Source organism: Ostrea edulis, chromosome 3 (genome assembly GCF_947568905.1).
Source record: "Ostrea edulis chromosome 3, xbOstEdul1.1, whole genome shotgun sequence".
Taxonomy (NCBI): Eukaryota; Metazoa; Mollusca; class Bivalvia; order Ostreida; family Ostreidae; genus Ostrea; species Ostrea edulis.
This window is the reverse complement of record NC_079166.1, coordinates 53474437-53501546: the sequence shown is the minus strand read 5'-3', so window position 1 is coordinate 53501546 and position 27110 is coordinate 53474437. Positions and strand designations below refer to the sequence as shown.

General features: G+C 34.6%; 1 protein-coding gene across 6 annotated transcripts; it reads right to left on the bottom strand.

Moving 5' to 3' along the window:
* Positions 1 to 403: 403 nt before the first annotated feature.
* On the bottom strand, positions 404 to 26900 carry LOC125676430 (uncharacterized). Of its 6 annotated transcripts, none has more exons than XM_048914293.2 (12): positions 26648 to 26900; positions 23047 to 23129; positions 22721 to 22946; positions 21750 to 21866; positions 21416 to 21473; positions 20986 to 21146; positions 14974 to 15045; positions 9565 to 9627; positions 9413 to 9464; positions 8707 to 8782; positions 2692 to 2953; positions 404 to 699 (listed from the first exon to the last, which is right to left on the bottom strand). In XM_048914293.2, exons 2-12 carry the CDS (start codon positions 23104 to 23106, stop codon positions 494 to 496), a joined length of 1353 nt encoding a protein of 450 aa, XP_048770250.2. In that variant the 5' UTR covers positions 23107 to 23129; positions 26648 to 26900; the 3' UTR covers positions 404 to 493. The 6 variants fall into 6 exon arrangements, with proteins under 6 accessions (XP_048770250.2, XP_056014105.1, XP_056014104.1 ...); XM_056158130.1 differs by having other exon boundaries at positions 2692 to 2902; XM_056158129.1 differs by lacking the exon at positions 26648 to 26900 and adding an exon at positions 26525 to 26620.
* Between the last annotated feature and the right edge of the window lie 210 nt (positions 26901 to 27110).

Sequence of the window (27110 nt, the reverse complement as noted above, 5' to 3'; positions counted from 1 at the left end):
TATCTTATTTAAATTAGTAAATGATTTAATAAATGCTTAGTTTATATTGAATGTACCGTGTCTATATTAAGAATATTTATATAGATAAATGATGTCTTTCTTTTCTCTAGCCGTGTGAGTCTAGATTTTATTTGTTTATACTCAGAAATGTGTCACGGATATAATGTGTATGAATACATGTAAAGGAATAAGAATGTTCCTAAGTAGTGAGGAAGTCCTGGCTGAAGAGTTTCCTAAGATGTCGAGATACATCCTAAGACGTGTTCTAAGTTGATCTTAGAATGTTCCTAACTTTTTTCCTAAGTTATATCTTAGGACATATCTTACGACATATCTTTAGAAAGTTTTGAGAACATAACTGTAGGTGCTTAGGAGGAGTAAGTCTTTCATGTTGACCAGTGACAACAAGAAAAAATGTGTTTAATGAACAGGTATCATTCATCTTATTTCAAATATTTTGATCAAATGTAAAATCGAGAAAAAGTCAGATTGGTTATACGTGTCGCCGTTTATCGACCATCTCCTTGGTCGCTTTATTCAATTTAACTAGCTGCGTGAAAAATATTGTTTCGTCGTCTGACATAGCGCACTTCTCAATAAGTTCTTCCATTCCCCACTTTCCTTTACACTCTGGACATTGCACGCTTACACTCCCAGACTTCAACGAGCTTCTAGTGTGGGCAAAGAGGGTATCAGGAGCTAAAAAGCAATAAAAACTTTTTTAATATTCAATTCTTATATATTCATACTTTCATATGTAATGCTGGGTTGTTTTTTTTTTATGAAAGACAAATTGATAAATTCAGTTTTATTTCAAATTGTGCTCTATATTACAAGAGGCCGGTGGGCCTTGACGGTCACCTGAGTATCTTATTCCATACAGGGAGTCTCATATTTTCATATAATATAGGGTTATTGAACTTATATTGGTGAATATTGGCACAAGTTGGCTGTGAAAATTCACGAGCTTGCGAGTGCATTTTGACAGCCAATTAGTGTCAATATTCACCTATACAAGTTCAATAACCCTTTTATTATATAGCTAAATTATTCAGTTGTTAAATTATATCCTTTTTCACTCAAAATACTCCAAAATAGACGAGAATTCGTCAATATTGGCATCTAAGCTGAAGGTGTGCAATATCAGCATGCATTTCTTAACTGTTCAATATTCAACTCGTCGTTAATGCATGAAGCAAGCCGATTTTGTGAATGGGAACATCATAATTCATATACAGTAAAACATTTCACTTAAGTAAATATCAAATACCGGCTCTGTCAGATTCGGAGGGCCGTCATCTGCCATTTTGGCTTGTTTACGTCGTTACGGTAACGTCAATATTGAACGCTCGGAATGTTTCGGGCGCATACAATTTACGCAATGCAAAGTTAGTGTTCAATAAATTCTCAGGATATTGAACGCTAACATTCTCAGATTTTACGCAGATTTTATACTTTTATAATTATATTATTAGCTATATGATAAGCCCCAATATTGAGTCTTTTGTGTCCATGTTTAGGATCTTATAAAATACATAGAATTCCTTTCCAATTACAGAAGAGGGATAAATGGAAATTTGAAGCATATAAATCATTTTCACATTCCCTCAATATTTCTATATACATATATGTATTTCACTATGTGGTCACATTAGTTTCATGGACATCATAATCATGCATTTAGTTTTTATCAAATATATATGGCAGTAGAAACGATTTAATACATTTTAATTATAGATTCATATTGGTACTGCCCAAGGGCATGAACCCCTGACCCAGGATCCATGAATTTCACAATTTAGGTAGAGCGTTTCATGGACATCATAATCATGCATTTAGATTTTCTCAAATATATATCGGATATTTTCTAAGATTTAATACATTTCAACTATATGGCAATAATGGCCACACCCCAGGGTCTGAACCCCTGACCCAGGGGGCATGGATTTCACAATCATTTGATTTAAATGGTTTCTTGGATTTAGTTTTTCTCCCACATGTGTGACACTAGAGAAGAAGATTTTCAAAAATATGGCTTTCTAAAACCATATTTGACCCAACCCGCCTATGAGGCCCCCAAGGGTAGTAGGGTAATATATTTCACAACTTGTTCTCATCTTATGCTAGTGATGCTTCACAAAAATTGGTAACAATTGGCCTTATAGTTTTCAAGACGAAGTTAAAATTGTAAATTGTTAACGGACGATGGACAACGCACGAAGACCAACGGCAGTAGGTCACTTAAGAAACTCAGGTGACCAAAAAAGGCAAATTGATCGATTTTGAACTTAAAACTGTAGCTAAATGTTTCGTTTAATAAAATGTATTCAAGATATTTGAAACTCTTAAAGGTAAAGTACTTTTAAGTACTTTTCTTTGAATTTGTTTGAATATATGATTTTTATCAGGATTAAAGTTGTCCTGTCATATGTTTGAATCAACTTACAAAACATTCTCTTTACATACGAATTACATAATTATGTACGAGTTAATTATATAATAAAGTATGGAGCTCTTTTGTATACATTATATATCGATGTGTGTCATGATTGTGAACTTATGATTGTTTTGTTTTGTTTGTAACCACATTCACTTTCACTTGCACCTGTGCAACATTAAAAGGCGGTTAACTATCTGTGGACTTCGTCTTGTCTATGGCAGAATTAAAGTATCGTATGCAGAATATTTTACTTGTTAGATGAGCGCAGTTCATTTCGCATCTTCTGGAAAATATAGACTTCTTGGATATGACGTCACATTCGGGCTCTTGTACAGTTCTGTCGGAGTTTCCAATAACTACTTCTATGGTATTTTGGTGCTTTTTCAAATCCGCAAAATCTCTGTCATCATCATAGATAACTCCCATTTCTTTTTCAACTATCCAGAGTGAGTTTGTGTCTACCTTAAATATTTTGGACAAGTTCTCTTTCAAGTCCGAAATTGTTTTCAAATTCTGCAAAAAAACATAACTAATGATTATATATTAATGTACCGAAAACAACGTTGGTTAGGATTTCGATATAATGTACATGAATAGCTCATTACAAAAATTCAAATATCATGATATGAGTCACCTTGTGCATGATGATTTTGACTTAAAAATATTAAAGTCTGAAAGGCAGTTTTACACACAGATCTGTCACAGCTACCCGACGCTTTACCGCAGTAATCACTTTATATTTCAAGGCTTTGACATCTTTCCCTTACGCCAAAGCGATTTATTGGAGGAAGTTTGGGATGTAGAAATACAGGGTCATCTAACTACGTAGCAGCATGGATTCCGGCGACAAAATAGCAGATGTGTGAAGTGTCATTGTTACTAAGATAGTAATACTGTAGTAGACTTTAGTATATATGTATAATACGGGTAACCTTAAAATTGCTGCGTTTCAAGTAAATTTTAATCTCATTTAATTATACCCCCGCAACAAGTTGTGGGGGGGGGGGGGGTATACTGGAATCGGGTTGTCCGTCTGTCTGTCCGTCCGTCAGTCTGTCTGTAGACGCAATGGTTTCCGGGCTCTAAAGCATTATCCTTTCCATCTACCGTCACCATATCATATATATGGACTACCCATGGGATGAAGATATTCCCTATTGATTTTGGCGTAAAAAGGTCAAAGGTCAAGCGCACTGGACATTGAAGTAGCAATATGGTTTCCGGGCTCTAAAGCGTTATCCTTTCCACCTACAGTCACCATATCATACATATGGACTACCCATGGGATGAAGATGTTCCCTATCGATTTTGGGGTCAAAGGTCATGCGCACTGGACATCGAAGTAGCAATATGGTTCGGTTTGTCATGCCATTTGTTTTTTACACTCAGAAAAGAGGTAGTTTATACCTATTACCAACACCCTTTGAGAGATTGGGGTAAGCGGGGGGTATTCTTAGTGAGCATTGCTCACAGTACCTCTTGTTTTACATGTTACACGCTTTTTCATTAATTGACAAATTATTGAAATATTTCATCCAACGAAAAATAAATTGCTGGAACTATTTTCGGATTCCTCTGGATGCTTCGTATTTATAGATCTATTTATAGATAGGGAATCCTGAACAGAAAAACTTTACCATTTTATCGATCTATATAAATTTACGCAACAAAAACAAATATAAAATATAAATAATAACTAATTATGCAAAATCAAATAAACATGGCTATTTGAAGACACCCCCCCCCCCCCCAAATAACACACATCTGGTTCTGCAATTCCGTGGCTGAGAGTCAAATTTTTTCAACCGGGGATGACAATAATCCATTTTGCACCTTGCGACAACTTCTCTCATGTCACAAACCCAAATGCCAGATACACCGCCCATTGCATCAGAGATACTGCAATATCGTAGCCCTTGACGACTATGGTTTCAAACTCCGGCATACAGGTGACTCTCGATGATTCGAACTTCGATCTCTCGAAGTGAAATCATGGTCCCGATTTTTTTTTCTGTATAACAAAGCAAATTTACGATCGATCTCTCGAAGTGAAGTTAGGTCCCGTAAAACACATTTCATTGGTTTTCATTCTCGATCTCACGAAGTGGTGGAAGCGTATACCCACCGTTACCCAAGCGTGTAATAATTTCCGCTTGGGCCGTAATTGGATTTTGTTGAATGCCGGAGGGGTAATTAGGTGTTTACATAGTTGAAACATCGCCCGTGCTTCTTTGTGGAGTATATAATTGACTAATTGGGGTTTTGTGTCGTGATGATTAAATCTATATACAATTCGACTAGGAATAAAAGCTATATCTTGTTTTGACGTGACAACGAGAAAGTAAGTTTTATACTTAATGTAGGATCTACAGACTGTTAAATTTCTCTAGTTTGTTCTTTGTGTAAAGTTACTCTAAAACATTGATTTACTCGTTCGTTATAATTTTTGCTTTGGGAAAAGCAAAACATTGTGCTTTGTTTAGTGTGCGGTAGTAAAGAACAAATAAATACATAAACTTTAAAATGTTTTATCAATGCAAAATAAGTGGGGTTTTTTTAATTTTGATATCAAATTAACTACCTGACGAATATGAAGGAAAACATGTCAAAACGATACCATATGATCTTGTGATAAACATTGCAGGTTATTGTAAAATCTTAACCATACCGGCGGAATTTCAATTTCCAAATTTCGAACTCTCGATTTCTCGAAGTTTTATGAAGGTCCCTTGAACTTCGAGTTATCGAGAGTCATCTGTAATATGTTTATGAGTGGGCACCGAAACAAGGCTTCCGTACGACGTTACAGCAGCTGTCACTGCCTTAGGAATTCACTGATAAAACTCGAAAAACCCTCTGTAACATTCAAATGTCCACCTGGAAGCCGTGACAACCCTCAACCTGGCATCCCAAGTCATGATCATGCACGTGTCCCGCGTTTGCGGTAGTACCGGCATCGAACTTTGCACTTTTCCACTCAACAAATTCCAGCAATTTTCTATCTCTAGGACTTATTTCTAACTCATCATTTTAAAACTACATTCTTCAGTCCACAAGAAACCCATTTGCTCAACAGTAAACTACAGTTCGTGGAAGCCGCCATTAACGGGTTTAGTTGAAGGTTTTAAAGTTGTGTATTCACAAATTACTATGTCGATTGATTGATTGTACAGTTTAACGTCCCTCTCGAGAATTTTTCACTCATATGGAGACGTTATCACTGTCGGTAAAGGGCTGAAAATTTTAGGCCTATGCTCGGCGCTTACGGCTTTTGAGCAGGGAGGGTTCTTTATCGTGTCACACCTGCTGTGTCTCGTCAGAAGGACTGCCCCATTTAGTCACCTCTTACGACAAGCAAGGGGTACTGAGGACCTATTTTAACCCGATCCCCATGGGATTGCCCATCTCGAAATGACATAAAATATAGTCCGAGAGAAAATCGTTAATTCAACTCAAATCATATGTTTTATGATATAAACTCAATGTTTTAAAATATTAAATGATAAGGAATAAATTATTTAGTTTTTCGTTGGTATACCACGAAAAAAAGACTGGACACTTTTGCATCGTGCGCTGCGCGCAATGATGCAGTTTTCCGTCTTTTTTCGTGGAATACCTGCATCCAACGAAAAAATAACTGATTCATTCCTTAAGTCGTTGTTGATATATGTTGTTTCTACATCACCTTGTAAAGAAATGTACATACATGTATAAGCAATTGTTTTCTGCCTCTCGACATTTGACTTGAAGTATCTGCTAATGCGATATTCATTTACTTTTTTTCTTGTTATAAATTCATCTTGAAGTTCGCCCAACTGACCGAAAGCAACAAATCAACAATCTTAATGCCAACAACAGTAACCATTATATGCCGATTTGACGTATATTTCTGCAAACAAATTCTACTCTTGCAAAATTATTCTCACTGATCATTGATAGCTTGTCAATAATTACATGTATACAGTGTCAATTATCGATATTTTGTAATGTGTTTTCTTTATTAAGGTCTTTTTTAACCATATCTCGCGTCCAATATTCCTGTCCAGGAAGGAAAACTCTGCACCTTGACATGCACTGAGCAGGTTATCCCTGTGCTGCATGTTATTACAGTGTTTCCCTTTGCTTTGTAATTAATAATTTTGTTTACCACAAATTATGTCCAAGTCCCGCATTAGTAATCATTAAAACTGTATTAAACGCTTCTTTTTATGGTCTTAAATCCTTTTATTTATATCAACTTCTTCTGTAATACTGCTGAAGAAGCCCGGGACCACCTAACAATTCAGTGCATATTTCCTTCGAATATGCAGTTCAAACTGATAACCATCACATTGCTGACACAGATTTGTTTGGAAGATTGTTATATTCTTAAACCAGAAAACTGTTGTACCTTAAAAAGTTGATGAAAGCAAAACATTATAATGGTAATCTAAAAGTAGGCATAGTAGCCATAGAATTCACGACTTTTCAGGAATTATTTTAGTTTTGTCTTGCATATTAAAAAGGGGTGGGTCGAAGGGAGTGTGGGTTCGAATGTCAAGTGTATTTGAGGACCGTTAGTATACACATATATGCCCAGGTATCTTAGAATGCTAATAGAAAAGTTTGACTTTGATTGATTGATGTTTTCTGCCACACTCAACAATTTTTCAGTCATCTGGTGGCGCCCAGTTTTAATTGATGGAAGAGAGAACCCAGATACAAAGTACCTGGGAAGAGACCACCGACCTTCCGAAAGTAAATTGGGAAACTTTCTCACTTACCAGCACGATCAGGATTCGAACCTGCGCCGACAGAGGTGAGAGGCCGTGTGATTTTGAGCGTTATGCTCTAAACACTCGGCCACGGAGGCCCTGACATTGATATTCGTGGATAGTTTTCTACAGAATGTACCTTGTCAATGCTGCAGGCCCAAAAAGCATAGGCAATTTTTTCTGCGTGTGGACAAGTTTTCCTCATTCAACCCCTAAAGTCAATTTTTACCATTCTTAATTCAAAATAGTTTTGACCCGAGAAAAGCCACATCCCAAACTTCTGCTCCAGTCCCTTCATGGAGTACATGTAAAAACTGAGTGCCGTTTTACCTTTATGTAATCATTAACTTTATATGCATGTACATATGTAACTGTGTATGGAAAAATAGGCTTAAAGTTTTTAAGATACCCCGCGTACTGTGGTTCAAAAGCTTACCAATGAACGTTAAATAGCGATGTTTTTCTTTTTACAATTTATCCTCATTTTGAAAATTCAGTCAATTTTAAAAGCTACATAATCCACAGACTCTGGAGGGATGATAAGTATCATTATGAGATGTCAATCTACTCAACATACCATAAAACTTCCTGGTCAAAAAACAGCCAACATGAGAAGTTACTGCATACTTTGATTCTATGCCATGTCGTGGAGTTGAAATAACTAAACAGGTGCATATTGACTACCAGCTAACAACTGAATAACATTTTCTGGAGATAGAGTATGAGAGCCGATTGATTGTATATTCTTTAACGTCCCATTCGAGATATGTTCACTCATTTGAAACGTGACCATTACCGGTGAAAGTCTGCAAAATTTATGCATATGCTCGGCGCTTACGGTCTTTGAGCAGGGAAGGATCTTTACTGTGCCACACCTGTTGTGACACTGGACCTTGGTTTTTGTGGTCTCATCCAAAGGACTGCCCTATTTAGCCGCCTCTTACAACAAGCAAGGGGTACTGACGACCTATTCTAACCCGGATCCTCTTGTGAGAGTGTGAGAAACCTACTATTTGGTGGAGGCCTACTGAAACAGTAAATCCCCCGGGCAATTGCTGCTCTAAAGCAGGACTTACCCTCGGGCGGTCCTGTAAAGTAGGCCTTCCACCATAGAGAAGTTTAATTCTAGAGCCTTAGTTTCAGGGAGAGCTCACATTAAGGAAGAGTTCTGGAGAGTCCCATGAGGAACTGTGAAAAATCTTGACAAAAACTTAATAGTTTGCATTTTACATTTGTGCTGGTGTACATTCATGCCAAACAGATTTAGATGATGTTAATAAGCCTTTGTGAAATTATACTTTTAACGTCAATGACCAAATATTGGCAAGCGTGAATGTATGTTGCACACATCCTTTCAATGATATCAAAAAACCTCTTCATATGGGTGAAACAATATACAACCAACATATCCCCTCAGCTTTTTAAAATGCTTTCAAAGCTGGAACTGACATCTTTTTCTGAGTGTATGGTATATTCAGTATACCCTATAAAACAGTTCACTATCCTACATACCTTGATACTACATTGTCCACTTTTTCCCGACAGTCTTTTGAAATCCATTTTTTCATCTTTAGCTTCATCCGCCAATCTACAAAAGTAATGTTACAGATGCAAATCACAAACAGGAGCACCGCAAGGTTACACATATCCCCTAGTTAAGAGTGTCTACAAAGCTCTTTCTATGAGGTCCTGTAGTGACCTTGAGACCACAAAATTAATAGGTTTCTTCCTTTCTTAATAAGAAATCACATGTACAGTATCAAATCAATCGAGAAAAAGATGTGGTCTGTGGAGTGTCTGCCATTTTTCTTTGAAGTCCCATTGTGACCTTGACCTCTGTCCTTCTTACTCTAAAATCAATAGGGTTCTTCCGCTTTGATTGCAAAGCATTAAATCATTTGAGCAAAAATGTTATCTGTAGAGTGTCTACAAGCTGAGTGTCACGTGTTTTACACACACACACACACGGGCACGCGCGCGCGAACAGCCATGCTACTACATGTATATCCCCTCTTGCAATGAATTGCTAGGAGAAAATACGGTAATGTAAATTTCCCTTCTTTCTCTTATCATTTTGATTGTGTTGATGATTCTGTTAATGATTGTGCTTGCACAATATGTGTGTACAAAAAATTTGTTTATCTCCGATTCGTATTTAAAACTCAAGGAAATCTAAGAGATTTATTGAATTCTTTCATAAAACGGGGTTAATGTGTACCTCTTTGTATTTTCTTTTTCATCTGCTTCATTAGTAGAGCTACGGGTATTTCCTTAAAACAAACAAAAGATATCCTCATCATTCTATAGAAGACAACTTAATACATGATACATGTAGACTGTCTATAATGTAAATGTAATATATGAATTTACTTTCTTCGATGGGTATGGATATTAATCCAGGATCATCATGAGCGCCTTCAGCGTTTGCAGTCTCTGAAAATGAATATACAAATGTGATGTCATTAATCAACACATCGCTATTGTTAATCAAGTTAGCTGAATAGGAAGTCAAAATTTCATTCAAAATCAGCGGTATATCTAAAGTACATGTATATGAGCACGAGATCTACATGCAGTCGTTGTTACTGCAATTATTCACACGATTGAGGGTTTATGTTTTAACATATTTTAGATCACCGCGGCGGAGTTGCATAGTCGAATACCCACGGGTGATCTTGTTTTTTTAAAGACGAGATCACCCGTGGGTATCCGACGATGGCGGAGTTGGGAAGAGCATATAACATACCCACAACCGCCAACGGCGTTCATATTTTCATATTTAAACCAATTATCAAGTTGTTATAAGCACTACCTAAACCACGCTTGCGCGAAAATCTCATCTAGGGATATACTCAGCAATTGCATTTTATTTTATCTCTATAATTTAATTCACGTGATTCAGCAGTGATGGGGGCAGGGTTTGGGAATGGACACATTTACTGTAATCCATAATCTAGACCCATTTTACATTGATGTAATAACCACTATCCTCGCGTCGAGTACTAAATGTTTGTATTCTGGGCGTTTACAAAATAATTTTCAAACTTTGTTAATGTTTATGAATGTGGTTACATTCTCTTGTAATTTTAGGTCCCAACGCCAAAACATGTTCAAACCAATGTTTGCCCCAGATGTTGTGTGTTGGTCAGTTTTTTATGATTGTCCAGGTTAAACATTTATGAACAAGTTATATTTTATTTTATAAAACTCAGTTGTGTTCACTGGTAAATAGAAGACTTATCTTGACATACTTTTATAGTAAAGACTTGAGTCGGATGCGTATATAACCTGCATTTTCTCTACAGTGGTACTAGTGACCCAGATACAATTTGAAAATCCAGCATAAATGTATGTCATAATAATCCCAATGATGAATAAAAATATACATCCTAGGTGTACCTGCAATTTTAGGTTACAGATGCTGGGTACGACTTTCATTTCTTTTCTAGAACGATAGACAAATCATTATATATGGTATAACTTTCCACTCTACAGTCATATATTTATATTACTTTGCGACTACATATGCCAGAAATGGTGTTAATCAAATGTGGATTCTAAAAAAATAGAAAGCACGTTTAGTAAACTTGAAATCGCAAAACTTTTCCCAAATCAATAACATCAAAACCTATCATTTTTCAACACTTTACACGACCATTCCTCACGATAATTTAAAGACTAGACATTTTGACATCATAGAAAGTTGTTTCTTCAACAAACATGGAAAATGGAAATATTCTAGTGATCAGTCATCCAAAAAATTACTTTGTTAAACACCACTCTGATTCCACGCACAACTACTCTGAAGTTAAAATTAAAAAATATGCTAGAGTTCCTCATTGACAATATCTTCGTGGTCTTTGGTGATCAGGTCTTCCAACAGTCTGTTGGAATTCCCATGGGCACGAATTATGCTCTTTCGTTAGCTGACCTGTTTCTATATTCCTATGAGGCATAATTTATTCAAAAACTTTTACGTGAGAAGAAAAAATCTCCTACTTTGGCCTTCAATTCAACATTTAGATATATCGACGACGTTTTGTCTATTAACAATAACAACTATCATTCATATATCGATTCGATATATCCATGTGAGCCCGAAATAAAAGACACCTCAGAGTCGTCCTCTTCTGCTTCATACTTAGATATTTTATTGAAAGTAGACATTAAAGGCAAACTGACAACTCAACTGTATGACAAGCAGGATGATTTCAGCTTGTCTATCGTTAACTTCCCATATTTATGTAGCAATATTCTATTATCACCTGCATATTGTGTTTATATATCTCAACTGATTCGATATGCAAGAGCTTATTCTGCGTATGGTCAGTTTTTAAATCGAGGCAAGTTACTGACAAACAAGTTGATGGTACAGGGGATTGAAGTCAGCATTTCGCAATTAAATTCTATGGTCGTTATAACGATTTAGTTCATCAATACAACCTATCATTGGGTCAAATGCTGTCTGACATGTTTCATACCGATTGTTGGGCCGTTCTTGTTACACTGATTTTGTCTACGGATAACATCGTTTACCTGATTAGGATATAGGGCTCACGGCGGGTGTGACCGGTCGACAGGGGATGCTTACTCCTCTTAGGCACCTGATCCCACCTCTGGTGTGTTCAGGGGTCCGTGTTTGCCCAACTATATATTCTGAGATTGATCACTGTTCACCTTTCATGCAATATTTAATAGTTACCCAATATATACATGTACCTGCTAGTCATTGGCATACATGTATTTTCTCAGTTTTCAGTATTCAAAAACACACAAAAGAAGAAATACTAAAAACAACAAGCCTCACTATCTCGGGAAAATGAAGCAAAATTGTGAATAAAAAGTTGTTTCTGAATACACATTGCTAAAATTGCTTTTATACACGGTGTTCTACAACTGTAAGTTTTTGTACACGGTGTTCTACAACTGAAAGTTTTTGTATACAATGTTCTACAACTGTAAGTGTTTATATACGATTTTCTACATGTGAATGACTTTGGGGATGTGGGGAATTGAATTTAGATTTGAGTCAACTTTAACATAACCACGACCGTATGAAGTTTAACGTCTATGGACGAGCAATGAAACTCTGCAAAGGTAAGTAATATAACCTTTATCATCCCGAATATATTGTTTGGATCATTCCCCTTTGACCAGACTCGATAGAGCGTTTAAGAGAATCTAATGAAAAAGTGAAAAAAACGAACAGTAATCAATCTCATAATCCCTATAAAGAATAGAAAATGAGCTGAAAATTTTCGAATTTCATTTTTTCCATTTGCATTGTTTATTTCTATTGTATTTCTAAAGGTCAACCAAAATGTGAATACCAGTTGTTGATACATGTATACAACACTCACAATTCTTTGTTATTCTAACAAGGCTCGTGTCATGTTTTTGTTTACATATAGATTCTTTCATAGAAAATAGCATGCGTTATGATAAACACAGAAACTTTTTAATTGTGTTCAGAATTAACTTGTAAATTAAAAAATACTTTAAACAAAACTTTTACCAGTACAGTGTATATCTAACCTGTGTAAACAAAACTTTTACCAGTATATCTAACCTGTGTAAACAAAACTTTTACCAGTATATCTAACCTGTATAAACAAACCTTTTACCAGTATATCTAACCTGTGTAAATAAAACTTTTACCAGTATATCTAACCTATGTAAACAAAACTTTTATCAGTACATGTATATCTAACCTGTGCAAACAAAACATGCACGAGTGTTGTAATTGTGAGCTCTGTATCTCCTATGTACCTCGACAACTGACATTCAGTTTTTGCTGACGATTAGAAATACATTTTCAGCTCATATCATGTTCATTCTTCTATAACCTCAAGTCGTGTCCATTCTTCTATATGTTGATAAATATTTACCTGTTTTAACACCGGTTTACCACATTTCTCTTTTCCAAATTCAACATTTGGTTGGTGGTTGTTGTTTTTGTTTTTTTTTTTTTGTCTTCATTATTTTTCATTTGTTTGTTTAGCAATAATGTAATGCACTTTAAAGTAATTTACCAATTAAAAGAGATGCTGTTATTTGAAATTTGAAGGATTGATCAATAATAATGATAATGTGGTGTGATCCAAAATATATTCCAAGCTCCCACCAATTATGCATCACTGAATATAAATCTCTTCATTTATTCCCTGTATATGTAGGGGCGATATCAAAAGTTCAATGTCTGACAAAAAACTAAATCCACATAGTTTACACCAAGACTCCTCTTTAAACTATATATGATGAATGTTGAAACTAGACTATACACAAGTAAAAACTATAAACATACGAGTATAAATAACACTCTGTCTACCTTTTCTACTGTTTGTTCACAAATGAAAGCATCACTGAAGAGACATAATTTGTCGAAATGCGCATCTGGTGCATCAAAATTGGTACTGTATAAGTTTTACATATTAACACTATTGGATGCTCATTGAAATGTAACATTATTATGTGCTTTCCCCCTTTTCCACTAAAGTGTAATCGATGTCGAATGACAGAAACTTTTTACCCCCTCCCCCCTTAACTAAATGAATTTACATTTTTATCCGACATCAATCTTTTCTCGCCCCTTATCTCATAAAATAAAACAATATAATTTATTTATACCCTGAATAACTTTCTGGGACAAATGAATCAATCCTCTTTGTGATATAAACATGATGTAAGCACGACTTTCTAAATGCCGGAGAAACAAAGGATTATCATTGACAAACCATTGGTCGATATTACCAGACAGCATGGACGTAATCCCGCCCTTATCTCATTTATGATTTGTTAATTTTTTTAAACAGGAAATCGTTATCATGTCATACATTGCATTTTATTGAATATGTACAATTGTATCTGTCTATTTGTAGATTTTGCATTTATAACATCCCAGTCAATCTAAAAATTACAAGTCTCAGTCTTATTCACCGATTGATGGTCTTCGACACAAGGCATGAGGCTTTGCCCATCTTATGTTTATTTCAATAGTCTGTCTTCTACCTGATGATTTAAAACATATTTACATGTACCTGTTTTGTTGAATATCAATCACATCCCCCATCAGGATATTTAGGACGTCTGTAGTTTCTTTAAGGTGGCCCATTACATAATAATCTTGTTTAATGGCTCGTTTAAGCACCTTGTATGAAACACGAGTTCACCATCGAAAGAGTGATACAAGCTTAGAATTATTTTACGTGAATTGTTACAACAAAAATTTTCTTCTGAAATGATAAAAAGATGCTTTTTTGCAAACAAGGGATTTTAAATCCAAACTTTTCTTTGATTTGATGTATGACATGAATATCTAATTTTAAAAAGGTGAAGAAGACTTGTTCGTGTAAATACTAATAATTTTTTAGATTAAAATATTTGTGAAAATTATAATAGTTTATTGTTAATATTTTTTTTAAATCTACGACTAAAATGTTCAAGAAACAAGTCATTTTAAAAAAAGATATGTTAGCAAAATTCATTTCAAAGAATTTCAAGTGAAATGACAAAATTTCAGAAATATAGCTACTTTTTTAAAATTTGAACCAAACCAAAAATAATTGATGAAATCATAGATCTTACGAGGTGATTTAACTAGCCATTAAATAAAAGTTTGGTGCAATGAGCAACCTTAAATTCGAACATAATACTTTTCAATTTGAAAGACTGTAATTTATACTTTATAGCATGTTTATATGAATATTTTGTCTAATCAAAATCTGTATTGAAAATAATTCTACAAGTACTATGAAGAAAACTATTCTTCAATAGTATTACCCTCAGTATTAGGACTGCATGCTTCTGGTAGTAATTCAGCTTTCTCGGGAGTGGAAGGACTTCCTGCATTCTCTTTAATATGAATAATAAAGTATTATTCAAACAAGTTTTTGAATTTCTATCCTTTTTAAAGAAAACAAGGAACATCACTGTTGTAAGAAACGCTAAGGAGGAACACATCAGATGAAATTTGAAATGAATGAAAAGTGGAGGATATGTACAGTAATATTTTGAAATTGAAAACTTTCAAATTTAAATTGTATATTCAATAAATGCAGTTTCAGTAGAAAGTAATCTGGAAAGAAAAATTAAAACTCCTACTGGACTCAAACCCACAATCTACAAATCAGCGGTCGACACGTTAACCCACTGAGCTACCCAGCGATCAAATTTAAAAATGAATATAAAAATATTGCTGCTATTTGCATTTTCATTCGTTTCTAAAGGAAGTCACTCATTATGACAATGTAGTTCACCTCCTTAAGTAGATACAGACGTGTGTTTACAATCATTATGTTACATCTTAAGTAGATACAGACGTGTGTTTACAATCATTACGTTAAGTAGATACAGACGTGTGTTTACAATCATTATGTTACATCTTAAGTAGATACAGACGTGTGTTTACAATCATTACGTTAAGTAGATACAGACGTGCGTTTACAATCATTACGTTACATCTTAAGTAGATACAGACGTGTGTTTACAATCATTACGTTAAGTAGATACAGACGTGCGTTTACAATCATTATGTTAAGTAGATACAGACATGTGTTTACAATCATTACGTTAAGTAGATACAGACGTGCATTTACAATCATTACGTTACATCTTAAGTAGATACAGACGTGTGTTTACAATCATTACGTTAAGTAGATACAGACGTGCATTTACAATCATTACGTTAAGTAGATACAGACATGTGTTTACAATCATTACGTTAAGTAGATACAGACGTGCGTTTACAATCATTACGTTACATCTTAAGTAGATACAGACGTGCGTTTACAATCATTACGTTACATCTTAAGTAGATACAGACGTGTGTTTACAATCATTACGTTAAGTAGATACAGACGTGCATTTACAATCATTACGTTAAGTAGATACAGACGTGTGTTTACAATCATTACGTTAAGTAGATACATACGTGCGTTTACAATCATTACGTTAAGTAGATACAGACGTGTGTTTACAATCATTACGTTAAGTAGATACAGACGTGCGTTTACAATCATTACGTTAAGTAGATACAGACGTGTGTTTACAATCATTACGTTAAGTAGATACAGACGTGTGTTTACAATTATTATGTTACATCTTAAGTAGATACAGACGTGTGTTTACAATCATTACGTTAAGTAGATACAGATGTGTGTTTACAATCATTACGTTAAGTAGATACAGACATGTGTTTACAATCATTACGTTACATCTAAGTAGACACAGACGTGTGTTTACAATCATTACGTTAAGTAGATATAGACGTGTGTTTACAATCATTACGTTAAGTAGATACAGACGTGTGTTTACAATCCTTACGTTAAGTAGATACAGACGTGTGTTTACAATCCTTACGTTAAGTAGATACAGACGTGTGTTTACAATCATTACGTTACATCTTAAGTAGATACAGACGTGTGTTTACAATCATTACGTTAAGTAGATACAGACATGTGTTTACAATCATTACGTTAAGTAGATACAGACATGTGTTTACAATCATTACGTTACATCTAAGTAGACACAGACGTGTGTTTACAATCCTTACGTTAAGTAGATACAGACGTGTGTTTACAATCCTTACGTTAAGTAGATACAGACGTGTGTTTACAATCATTACATTACATCTTAAGTAGATACAGACGTGTGTTTACAATCATTATGTTACATCTTAAGTAGACACAGACGTGTGTTTACAATCATTACGTTAAGTAGATACAGACGTGTGTTTTCAATCATTACATTACATCTTAAGTAGATACAGACGTGTGTTTACAATCATTACGTTACATCTTAAGTAGATACAGACATGTGTTTACAATCATTACGTTAAGTAGATACAGACGTGTGTTTACAATCATTACGTTACATCTTAAGTAGACACAGACGTGCGTTTACAATCATTACGTTAAGTAGATACAGACATGTGTTTACAATCATTACGTTACATCTTAAGTAGACACAGACGTGTGTTTACAATCATTATGTTACATCTTAAGTAGATACAGACGTGCGTTTACAATCATTACGTTACATCTTAAGTAGATACAGACGTGTGTTTACAATCATTACGTTAAGTAGATACAGACGTGTGTTTACAATCATTACGTTACATCTTAAGTAGATACAGATGTGTGTTTACAATCATTATGTTACATCTTAAGTAGATACAGACATGTGTTTACAATCATTACGTTACATCTTAAGTAGATACAGACGTGTGTTTACAATCATTATGTTACATCTTAAGTAGATACAGATGTGTGTTTACAATCATTACGTTACATCTTAAGTAGACACAGACGTGTGTTTACAATCATTACGTTAAGTAGATACAGACGTGTGTTTTGAATCATTATGTTACATCTTAAGTAGATACAGACGTGTGTTTACAATCATTACGTTAAGTAGATACAGACGTGTGTTTACAATCCTTACGTTAAGTAGATACAGACGTGTGTTTACAATCCTTACGTTAAGTAGATACAGACGTGTGTTTACAATCATTACGTTACATCTTAAGTAGATACAGACGTGTATTTACAATCATTACGTTACATCTTAAGTAGACACAGACGTGTGTTTACAATCATTACGTTACATCTTAAGTAGATACAGACGTGTATTTACAATCATTACGTTAAGTAGATACAGACGTGTGTTTACAATCATTACGTTAAGTAGATACAGACGTGTATTTACAATCATTACGTTAAGTAGATACAGACGTGTGTTTACAATCATTACGTTACATCTTAAGTAGATACAGACGTGTGTTTACAATCATTACGTTAAGTAGATACAGACGTGTGTTTTCAATCATTACGTTAAGTAGATACAGACGTGCGTTTACAATCATTACGTTACATCTTAAATAGATACAGACGTGTGTTTACAATCATTACGTTAAGTAGATACAGATGTGTATTTACAATCATTACGTTAGATCTTAAGTAGATACAGATGTGCATTTACAATCATTACGTTAAGTAGATACAGACGTGTGTTTACAATCATTATGTTAAGTAGATACAGACGTGTGTTTAGAATCATTATGTTAAGTAGATACAGACGTGTGTTTACAATCATTACGTTACATCTTAAGTAGATACAGACGTGTGTTTACAATCATTATGTTACATCTTAAGTAGATACAGACGTGTGTTTACAATCATTACGTTACATCTTAAGTAGATACAGACGTGTATTTACAATCATTACGTTAAGTAAACACAGACGTGTGTTTACAATCATTACGTTAAGTAGATACAGACATGTGTTTACAATCATTATGTTACATCTTAAGTAGACACAGACGTGTGTTTACAATCATTACGTTAAGTAGATACAGACGTGTGTTTACAATCCTTACGTTAAGTAGATACAGACGTGTGTTTACAATCATTATGTTACATCTTAAGTAGATACAGACGTGTGTTTACAATCATTACGTTAAGTAGATACAGACGTGTGTTTACAATCATTATGTTACATCTTAAGTAGACACAGACGTGTGTTTACAATCATTACGTTAAGTAGATACAGACGTGTGTTTACAATCATTACGTTACATCTTAAGTAGATACAGACGTGTGTTTACAATCATTATGTTACATCTTAAGTAGATACAGACGTGTGTTTACAATCATTACGTTACATCTTAAGTAGATACAGACATGTGTTTACAATCATTACATTACATCTTAAGTAGACACAGACGTGTGTTTACAATCATTACGTTACATCTTAAGTAGACACAGACATGTGTTTACAATCATTACGTTACATCTTAAGTAGACACAGACGTGTGTTTACAATCATTACGTTAAGTAGATACAGACGTGTGTTTACAATCATTACGTTAAGTAGATACAGACATGTGTTTACAATCATTACGTTAAGTAGATACAGACGTGTGTTTACAATCATTACGTTAAGTAGATACAGACGTGTGTTTACAATCCTTACGTTAAGTAGATACAGACGTGTGTTTACAATCCTTACGTTAAGTAGATACAGACGTGTGTTTACAATCATTACGTTACATCTTAAGTAGATACAGACGTGTATTTACAATCATTACGTTACATCTTAAGTAGACACAGACGTGTGTTTACAATCATTACGTTACATCTTAAGTAGATACAGACGTGTATTTACAATCATTACGTTAAGTAGATACAGACGTGTGTTTACAATCATTACGTTAAGTAGATACAGACGTGTATTTACAATCATTACGTTAAGTAGATACAGACGTGTGTTTACAATCATTACGTTACATCTTAAGTAGATACAGACGTGTGTTTACAATCATTACGTTAAGTAGATACAGACGTGTGTTTTCAATCATTACGTTAAGTAGATACAGACGTGCGTTTACAATCATTATGTTACATCTTAAATAGATACAGACGTGTGTTTACAATCATTACGTTAAGTAGATACAGATGTGTATTTACAATCATTACGTTAGATCTTAAGTAGATACAGATGTGCATTTACAATCATTACGTTAAGTAGATACAGATGTGTGTTTACAATCATTATGTTAAGTAGATACAGACGTGTGTTTACAATCATTACGTTACATCTTAAGTAGATACAGACGTGTGTTTACAATCATTATGTTACATCTTAAGTAGATACAGACGTGTGTTTACAATCATTACGTTACATCTTAAGTAGATACAGACGTGTGTTTACAATCATTGCGTTAAGTAGATACAGACGTGTGTTTACAATCCTTACGTTAAGTAGATACAGACGTGTGTTTACAATCATTATGTTACATCTTAAGTAGATACAGACGTGTGTTTACAATCATTACGTTAAGTAGATACAGACGTGTGTTTACAATCATTATGTTACATCTTAAGTAGACACAGACGTGTGTTTACAATCATTGCGTTAAGTAGATACAGACGTGTGTTTACAATCCTTACGTTAAGTAGATACAGACGTGTGTTTACAATCATTATGTTACATCTTAAGTAGATACAGACGTGTGTTTACAATCATTACGTTAAGTAGATACAGACGTGTGTTTACAATCATTATGTTACATCTTAAGTAGACACAGACGTGTGTTTACAATCATTACGTTAAGTAGATACAGACGTGTGTTTACAATCATTACGTTACATCTTAAGTAGATACAGACGTGTGTTTACAATCATTATGTTACATCTTAAGTAGATACAGACGTGTGTTTACAATCATTACGTTACATCTTAAGTAGATACAGACATGTGTTTACAATCATTACGTTACATCTTAAGTAAACACAGACGTGTGTTTACAATCATTACGTTACATCTTAAGTAGACACAGACATGTGTTTACAATCATTACGTTACATCTTAAGTAGACACAGACGTGTGTTTACAATCATTACGTTAAGTAGATACAGACGTGTGTTTACAATCATTACGTTAAGTAGATACAGACATGTGTTTACAATCATTACGTTAAGTAGATACAGACGTGTGTTTACAATCATTACGTTAAGTAGATACAGACATGTGTTTACAATCATTACGTTACATCTTAAGTAGATACAGACATGTGTTTACAATCATTACGTTAAGTAGATACAGACGTGTGTTTACAATCATTACGTTAAGTAGATACAGACGTGTGTTTACAATCATTACGTTAAGTAGATACAGACATGTGTTTACAATCATTACGTTAAGTAGATACAGACGTGCGTTTACAATCATTACGTTAAGTAGATACAGACATGTGTTTACAATCATTACGTTACATTTTAAAGTGCATCCTTACCTTGCCTGTGTGCTGTTCTTTTCCACCATTTATCTATTGTCAATAATTTCTTTTTGTATAATAACACACACACAATGTTCTCTATAACCAAAATTAGGATCACTATGCAAACGACGACAATTAATGCAATTAGTGACTTGCAACTGGCTTGTGAATTCGTTCTGTAAATATGATCGTATGTAAAACTTAGTAAACAAACTGAACATAACAAAACACACCGATTATAAAATCCATTTATCGACAACACTTTTGCACTGTACAATGTTGTTGGGTTTTTTTTCTCTTGGGTTTTTTTTCTCTTACGTTTTCTCATTATTGTAAACTTTGGATTTTTTCTTGTAAATGATTGTAAAATCTTTATTGATTCCAAATTAACTGGTTACGTACCCTATTCGAGCTGATTTTTGTGGAGGTGGTGATGGTTACTTACCCTTGTGGAGCTGATTTTTGTGGAGATGGTGATGATATTTTGCTGTAACACGTCTGATCTGTGGTAGTAGTATCACAATAATAATGTTAAAGACGCATACCATCACATGTATGCTTGCATTCTAAACAACACATGTACTTTGTTTTATCCATAACACTTAAGAGTATATTACTGTCTTACTAGAATGCAACACAACTGTAACACAGATCATCAGTGTGAGAATATATTTACACCGATCTAGGCAATAAAATAATGGTCGTAGATAAGATATTACTGTTCTTATACGCTAGGAAATTATTTTGGAGTAATGGATTTCCTAAAACAAATTCAATACACTTAGCAGATGAATTGGACAGAAATCTTGTAGGACAGGGAGGATTAAACTGTGTACAGTCCAGCCCTGGCTGATTGACAATTCTCTCATCTGTAATGCTGAAGCGTGCACAGTAACCTGTCAAAAAGTAAAGATCAATAGCTAGACTTCTATATTTATACAGGTAGTACATTTTAGATTTCAAATTACACAGAGTATATTACAAATGATAATCAAATTTTAGGGAAATTCTTTCTGTCAAGACAATGTCATAAATACCATATATGACAGAGCAACGCCAAATGACAGAAAATGATAGGATTCAAAGAAACATGATTCATCTCTCTCTCTCCTTTTGTCTGTAAGTATAGGGTAGTATTAGTATAAGTAAAATGCTATATTTTTCTCTCTCTCCTTTTGTCTGTAAGTATAGGGCAGTATCAGTAAATTGATGCATTCATTTCTCTCTCCTTTTGTCTTTAAAGGGACATGGACACGATTGAGGGGAAAATTTTATTTTTCCATTTTTGTTGTTTACAATGCTTAACTAAAGTATTTCTGATGGTCAACCAAATTTGAATATCAATTTTTGAGTTACAAGTGAAATACAACACTCCCAATTCTTTGTTATGTAAACAAGGCTCATGGCATCTTTTTGTTTACATATAGATTACTTAATAGAAAATAGCATGTTTAAAGCAAAATGATTTATGTTAAACACGAGAAACTATTTAACTGTTCAATTGTAAATTGAAAAAATGTTCAGCTCAAATCGTGTGCATGCCCCTTTAAGTATAGGGCAGTATCAGTAAAATTATAAATGTGTGCAAGTCTATGTGGAACACACGTGGTAAAGAGAAAAGAAGGGCCTACTTCCGTACTCTGTGGAACTCTGTATTGAAACTGATATACCCACAGTGTGAACGTTCAAAGACAGGATATTTGCTGGTCTGTATCGGCTATCTATGATAATGTAAAATCAGATAACAAACCTGACATATACCATGTTGGAGCACAAACTTCTATAAGCTTTGTTGCTTCTTTGTTTAATATACAGTGGTAGACGAAATCTTCTGGAGACGAGCAGTTCTGATATTTCGCCAGTTTATCGCACCTTTTCTCCTCAGCCGCTATTTTCCATTCCTTCTCATTAGAGGGGCATTTTCCAACGTACGTCACAGTTGGTATGGTCGCTGGACATGTTAGTGCTTTCGGATACTTCATGTCAAAGGTAAAACATGATCGATTTCTCATAAAGAAAAACAAATAATGCAAAAAATGTGAACTTCAATTCTCAGCATTCTAAAATAATACTTACTATCTCTTTTACCAAAATGCTCACATGAAGAAAAATGGATAGGAAGGGATACGGGTCCATTTTTCTTGTTTGTGGACAAGTAACTGCAATATATCAATATTTTATTTCATTGCGTGGCACTACACTATAGAGATTTTTTAAAAGATTTGTATAATGCTGCTATCTGCTACAAATTACGAACAGATTTTGAACTACATACTATTATATTTAACAAAACAGTAAGAAATCATGCAAGAATTTTTACGATAAGTATAGATCTGTTGGTTGTGAACATTTTTGAGATATTCATTATACATGTACATTTCATTTTACTGCTTTGTAACAAAGAAAGCAAATGCACGCCTGTAGCAAAGTTCATTTTCTATATGAAACTCAAATACATGTATAAATTTTAAATCTGCGAAGAATCAACATCTTTTCGTCCTACGACATCCGGGTGAATTTCCTGTTGTCATTTCCCATGGAGAGTCATCTGCAGTTGAGTCACCAGAATTCATTCCAGCAGATAGAAACATCATGAAAGACCACAGTCAAGGTCGTGTAAGTTGCACATTTCTGTACAACTCAATGTCTGATCAGTGAAGTGTGTGGGAGTGTTAATAATGCCTTTAAAAGAGCAGCATGGAGACAAATGTCTACGGAAACAATAGAAAATATACCTCGTCAAACCAGTTTAAACTCTTAAAAGATCTGTAAAGTCATACTGTTAACCGTGTGTTACACCGGGATAAGTCTCTCCATCCTGCGTAAGTCATACTGTTAACCGTGTGTTATTCCAGGATAATTCTCCATCCTGTGTAAATCATACTGTTAACCGTGTGTTATTCCGGGATAATTATCCATCCTAGGTAAATCATACTGTTAACCGTGTGTTATCCCGGGATAAGTCCCCATCCTGCGTAAATTAAACTTACATGAAGGTTTGGGATTTGTTTGACCTGTAAATGGCAAATCCCACGGTGGTTGCAACAATTTTGAGATTGGTCAAGTCCTTGTTGGTATGAGGAGGAACAGATTTGGACTAAGATGACCAACATTACATCATTTAAATCCCTAAACTGCATAAAGGTATCTGTGCAAAGTTAGTCATTCCATTCTCAGCCCTCAGACAATGGCTGTAAGGAATCATCTACTCTAATACACGGCATGATGCTGCGCGGTGTCCCCCAGAGGTCTTGATTTGTGAAACAATACTGATGGGGAAACCTTTCGCATGTATCGAGTAGTCAGACTGTTCATCTGACCTCAATCCCACTCCCAGTGCTTAGGATTAATATTTTACAGGCCCTGTCGTGTGTTACTAGAGAGACGGGGGACGCTTCTGATGGCAATGCACGAAGATAAAAAGAAAAATGGCTGCAGCAGGCAAACATTACATGGTTTGCGACTCTAACATAAAACTGTTTATCCAAATATTCAAATGTTTTACATTTGACTTGGTTTGTTTGGTTTTTTTACTTCCATACACAAAATGATATTGATACAAGTGGTATATATGATTTTTGTGTTACTATGTGTTAAGACAAGCGAAAATAACGAACAGTGATCAATTTCAGAACTCCGAAAACCAATACAAAATAGAGTTGGGCAAACACGGACCCCTGGATATATCACAGGTGGGATCAGGTGCCTAGAAGGAGTAAGCATCCCCTGTTGACCGTTCACACCCACCGTGAGCCCTATATCTTGATCAGGAACACGAAATGAAATTAATGTTCTTATCACAGTTTTGTGTTTGCAATAAATCTGTCAAAACATTCTAGAAATTCAAATATCATGAAACGTATTTGTAAATTATCTTCTAACATTTTGTCCCATATATATCGTCGACTGCCCTATTTCGGTGACTGACCAGAATCGTTGACCTTTTGTTTACGTGTTCGCGTTGTCGTTTCCGGTTGTAGATTGTGCCATCAATTTCGCCGTAGTGTTTGCAAACATATATAGAGTACGTCTTCATTTTTTTTCCCGAAAATGAACCACTAGAAGGAGAGTATGCAAACAATCAACACGAGCACCCCAAAAATAAGCCCATTTACTTATTACTTTTTCAAGCAAACTTTCAAATTGATATAAAGTATACCAAAAGTCTAGAATTCTACACTATGTTATTTTATTCATTGACGTTTAGTTGCACATTCCTCCTGTATATACGTTTTAACAGTTACAAACTTTTGACAAACTTATATCAACAATGGTCACCGAAATGGATGACGTCGCCGTTTTAGGACCACAAAGTGACATGTTTTTTGTTACGAAAATATATTCAATTAACGTACCAATGGAGTTGGAATTTTTGGATGAAAGTAAGGGAATTTAATTACTTTATTAATCCAAGTGATTAATGAGAAAATCGCGGTTTATCATTAAGGTCACCGAAACTGGTCAGTCGACGATACATACATTACAAACAGGCATAAGAATTGTATGGTTGTAGATATAATGATATTTTGAATTTGACATACCTGTACTACACTATACTTTTTAAAGGTTTTAATTCATGAAAAGAAAAGCAACAGCTGGGTACCAAAAAGTGTAAATCAATTTTGAAATGCATGCCATTATTACCAAAGATTCCAAATGATATAATTTCAAATCCATGTGTTACAAAAAGTATCCACGAGATTTTCTGTGCTTTATATGAGATATTTCTTCACTTAGGGTAGTTATGTATATTTAAGAGTTCATTGCTATTTCCGTGCTCTATATAGAATATTTCAAATGCAATGAGTATCTTGTATGATCATCTTACGTGTACGTCAAATAATTGTATCCTATTTCCAAACTTGAATCTGCACTATGTGAGGAAGTTTCCGTGTAAATTTCAAACTTTTCTGGTCCAGTGATTCTTGAGAAGTTTTTCAAATGACCCCACCCTATTTTTACATTTTGGGGAATATCTCCCCTTTAAGGGGTCGTGGTCCTTCATTAAAACAATTTTGATCCCCCTCACTCAAGAGTGATTTGTACAAAGTTGGAAATTTGCCCAGTGGTTCTGGAGAAGAAGACGAAAATGTGAAAAGTTCACAGACCGATGAACGGACGAACAGACGACAGACAAAAAGTTATCAGAAAAGCTCAGTTGAGCTTTCAGCTCAGATGAGCTAAAAAAAAAAAAAAAAAACAATTAAGATGGACTATGCTTCAAACGGGAAAATGTCATCGAGTAGGAAGTTTGTTTGTTTTGGGGGTTTTTTTATTCGGATGGTAGTAGTCCCTTATGCTTTTGAATGTTCACAGTATAAGCAAATCCATTATGACAGAGTTATCCAATATGTTTGTAGTTTACTACATTTCTCACTCAACAAATTGGCAAGAATAGGGTTCCGTATAATTATTGGTTTTACCTGTATACTTTTATTGGAACATAAAGCGAAAGTGCAATTTGATTTTTTTTTTCTGAAATACCTATTTTTAAACTATTATGCTGTAACTAATAATATTATGCAGCATTTGATTGTCCAGAATAATTACTTACATGTAGAACATGTACCATTGTTATCTACTGTCTCCAGTCATTGACAAAGTGTCTTAACTGAGACGATCACGGTGTTTTCAGTTCCTTATATTGCACAATATATATATATATATATATATATACCTAAATCTCCAGGTAACGTTCGAGTTCGTATGGAAATCCAAATTTTATGCTTTTCTGATAATCACCAAATTCCTCTTTTGTACATGTACAATATCGGCATTCGCCAAACCTTAAAATTCCACGAATAGCCCGGAAGCGCCGCCTAGCTTGTGCAGGTGATTTATTTAAATGGAAACTGAGAAAATGGATCGATCTATGATAAACCGATTGTGACATGCGTTATGTACAAACCGAAACTGGCTGAATTTAACTCATGATAAAGCATTGTTTTTGGATGAGACACTGACGTAGAAAAAAAGAAGAAATAAACAAAGGCAAAAAAAATGAAACTGAATTCCCTCTAAACATCGTCGGACCACAACGGGTTTTCTCTCCTTTACGCTATTGAATGCAGTGTAAAGGATTTAGAGAAAACTCCATGGGTTCCGACAATGGTCTCTACAAGAAAGTTTTTTTCAAAAAT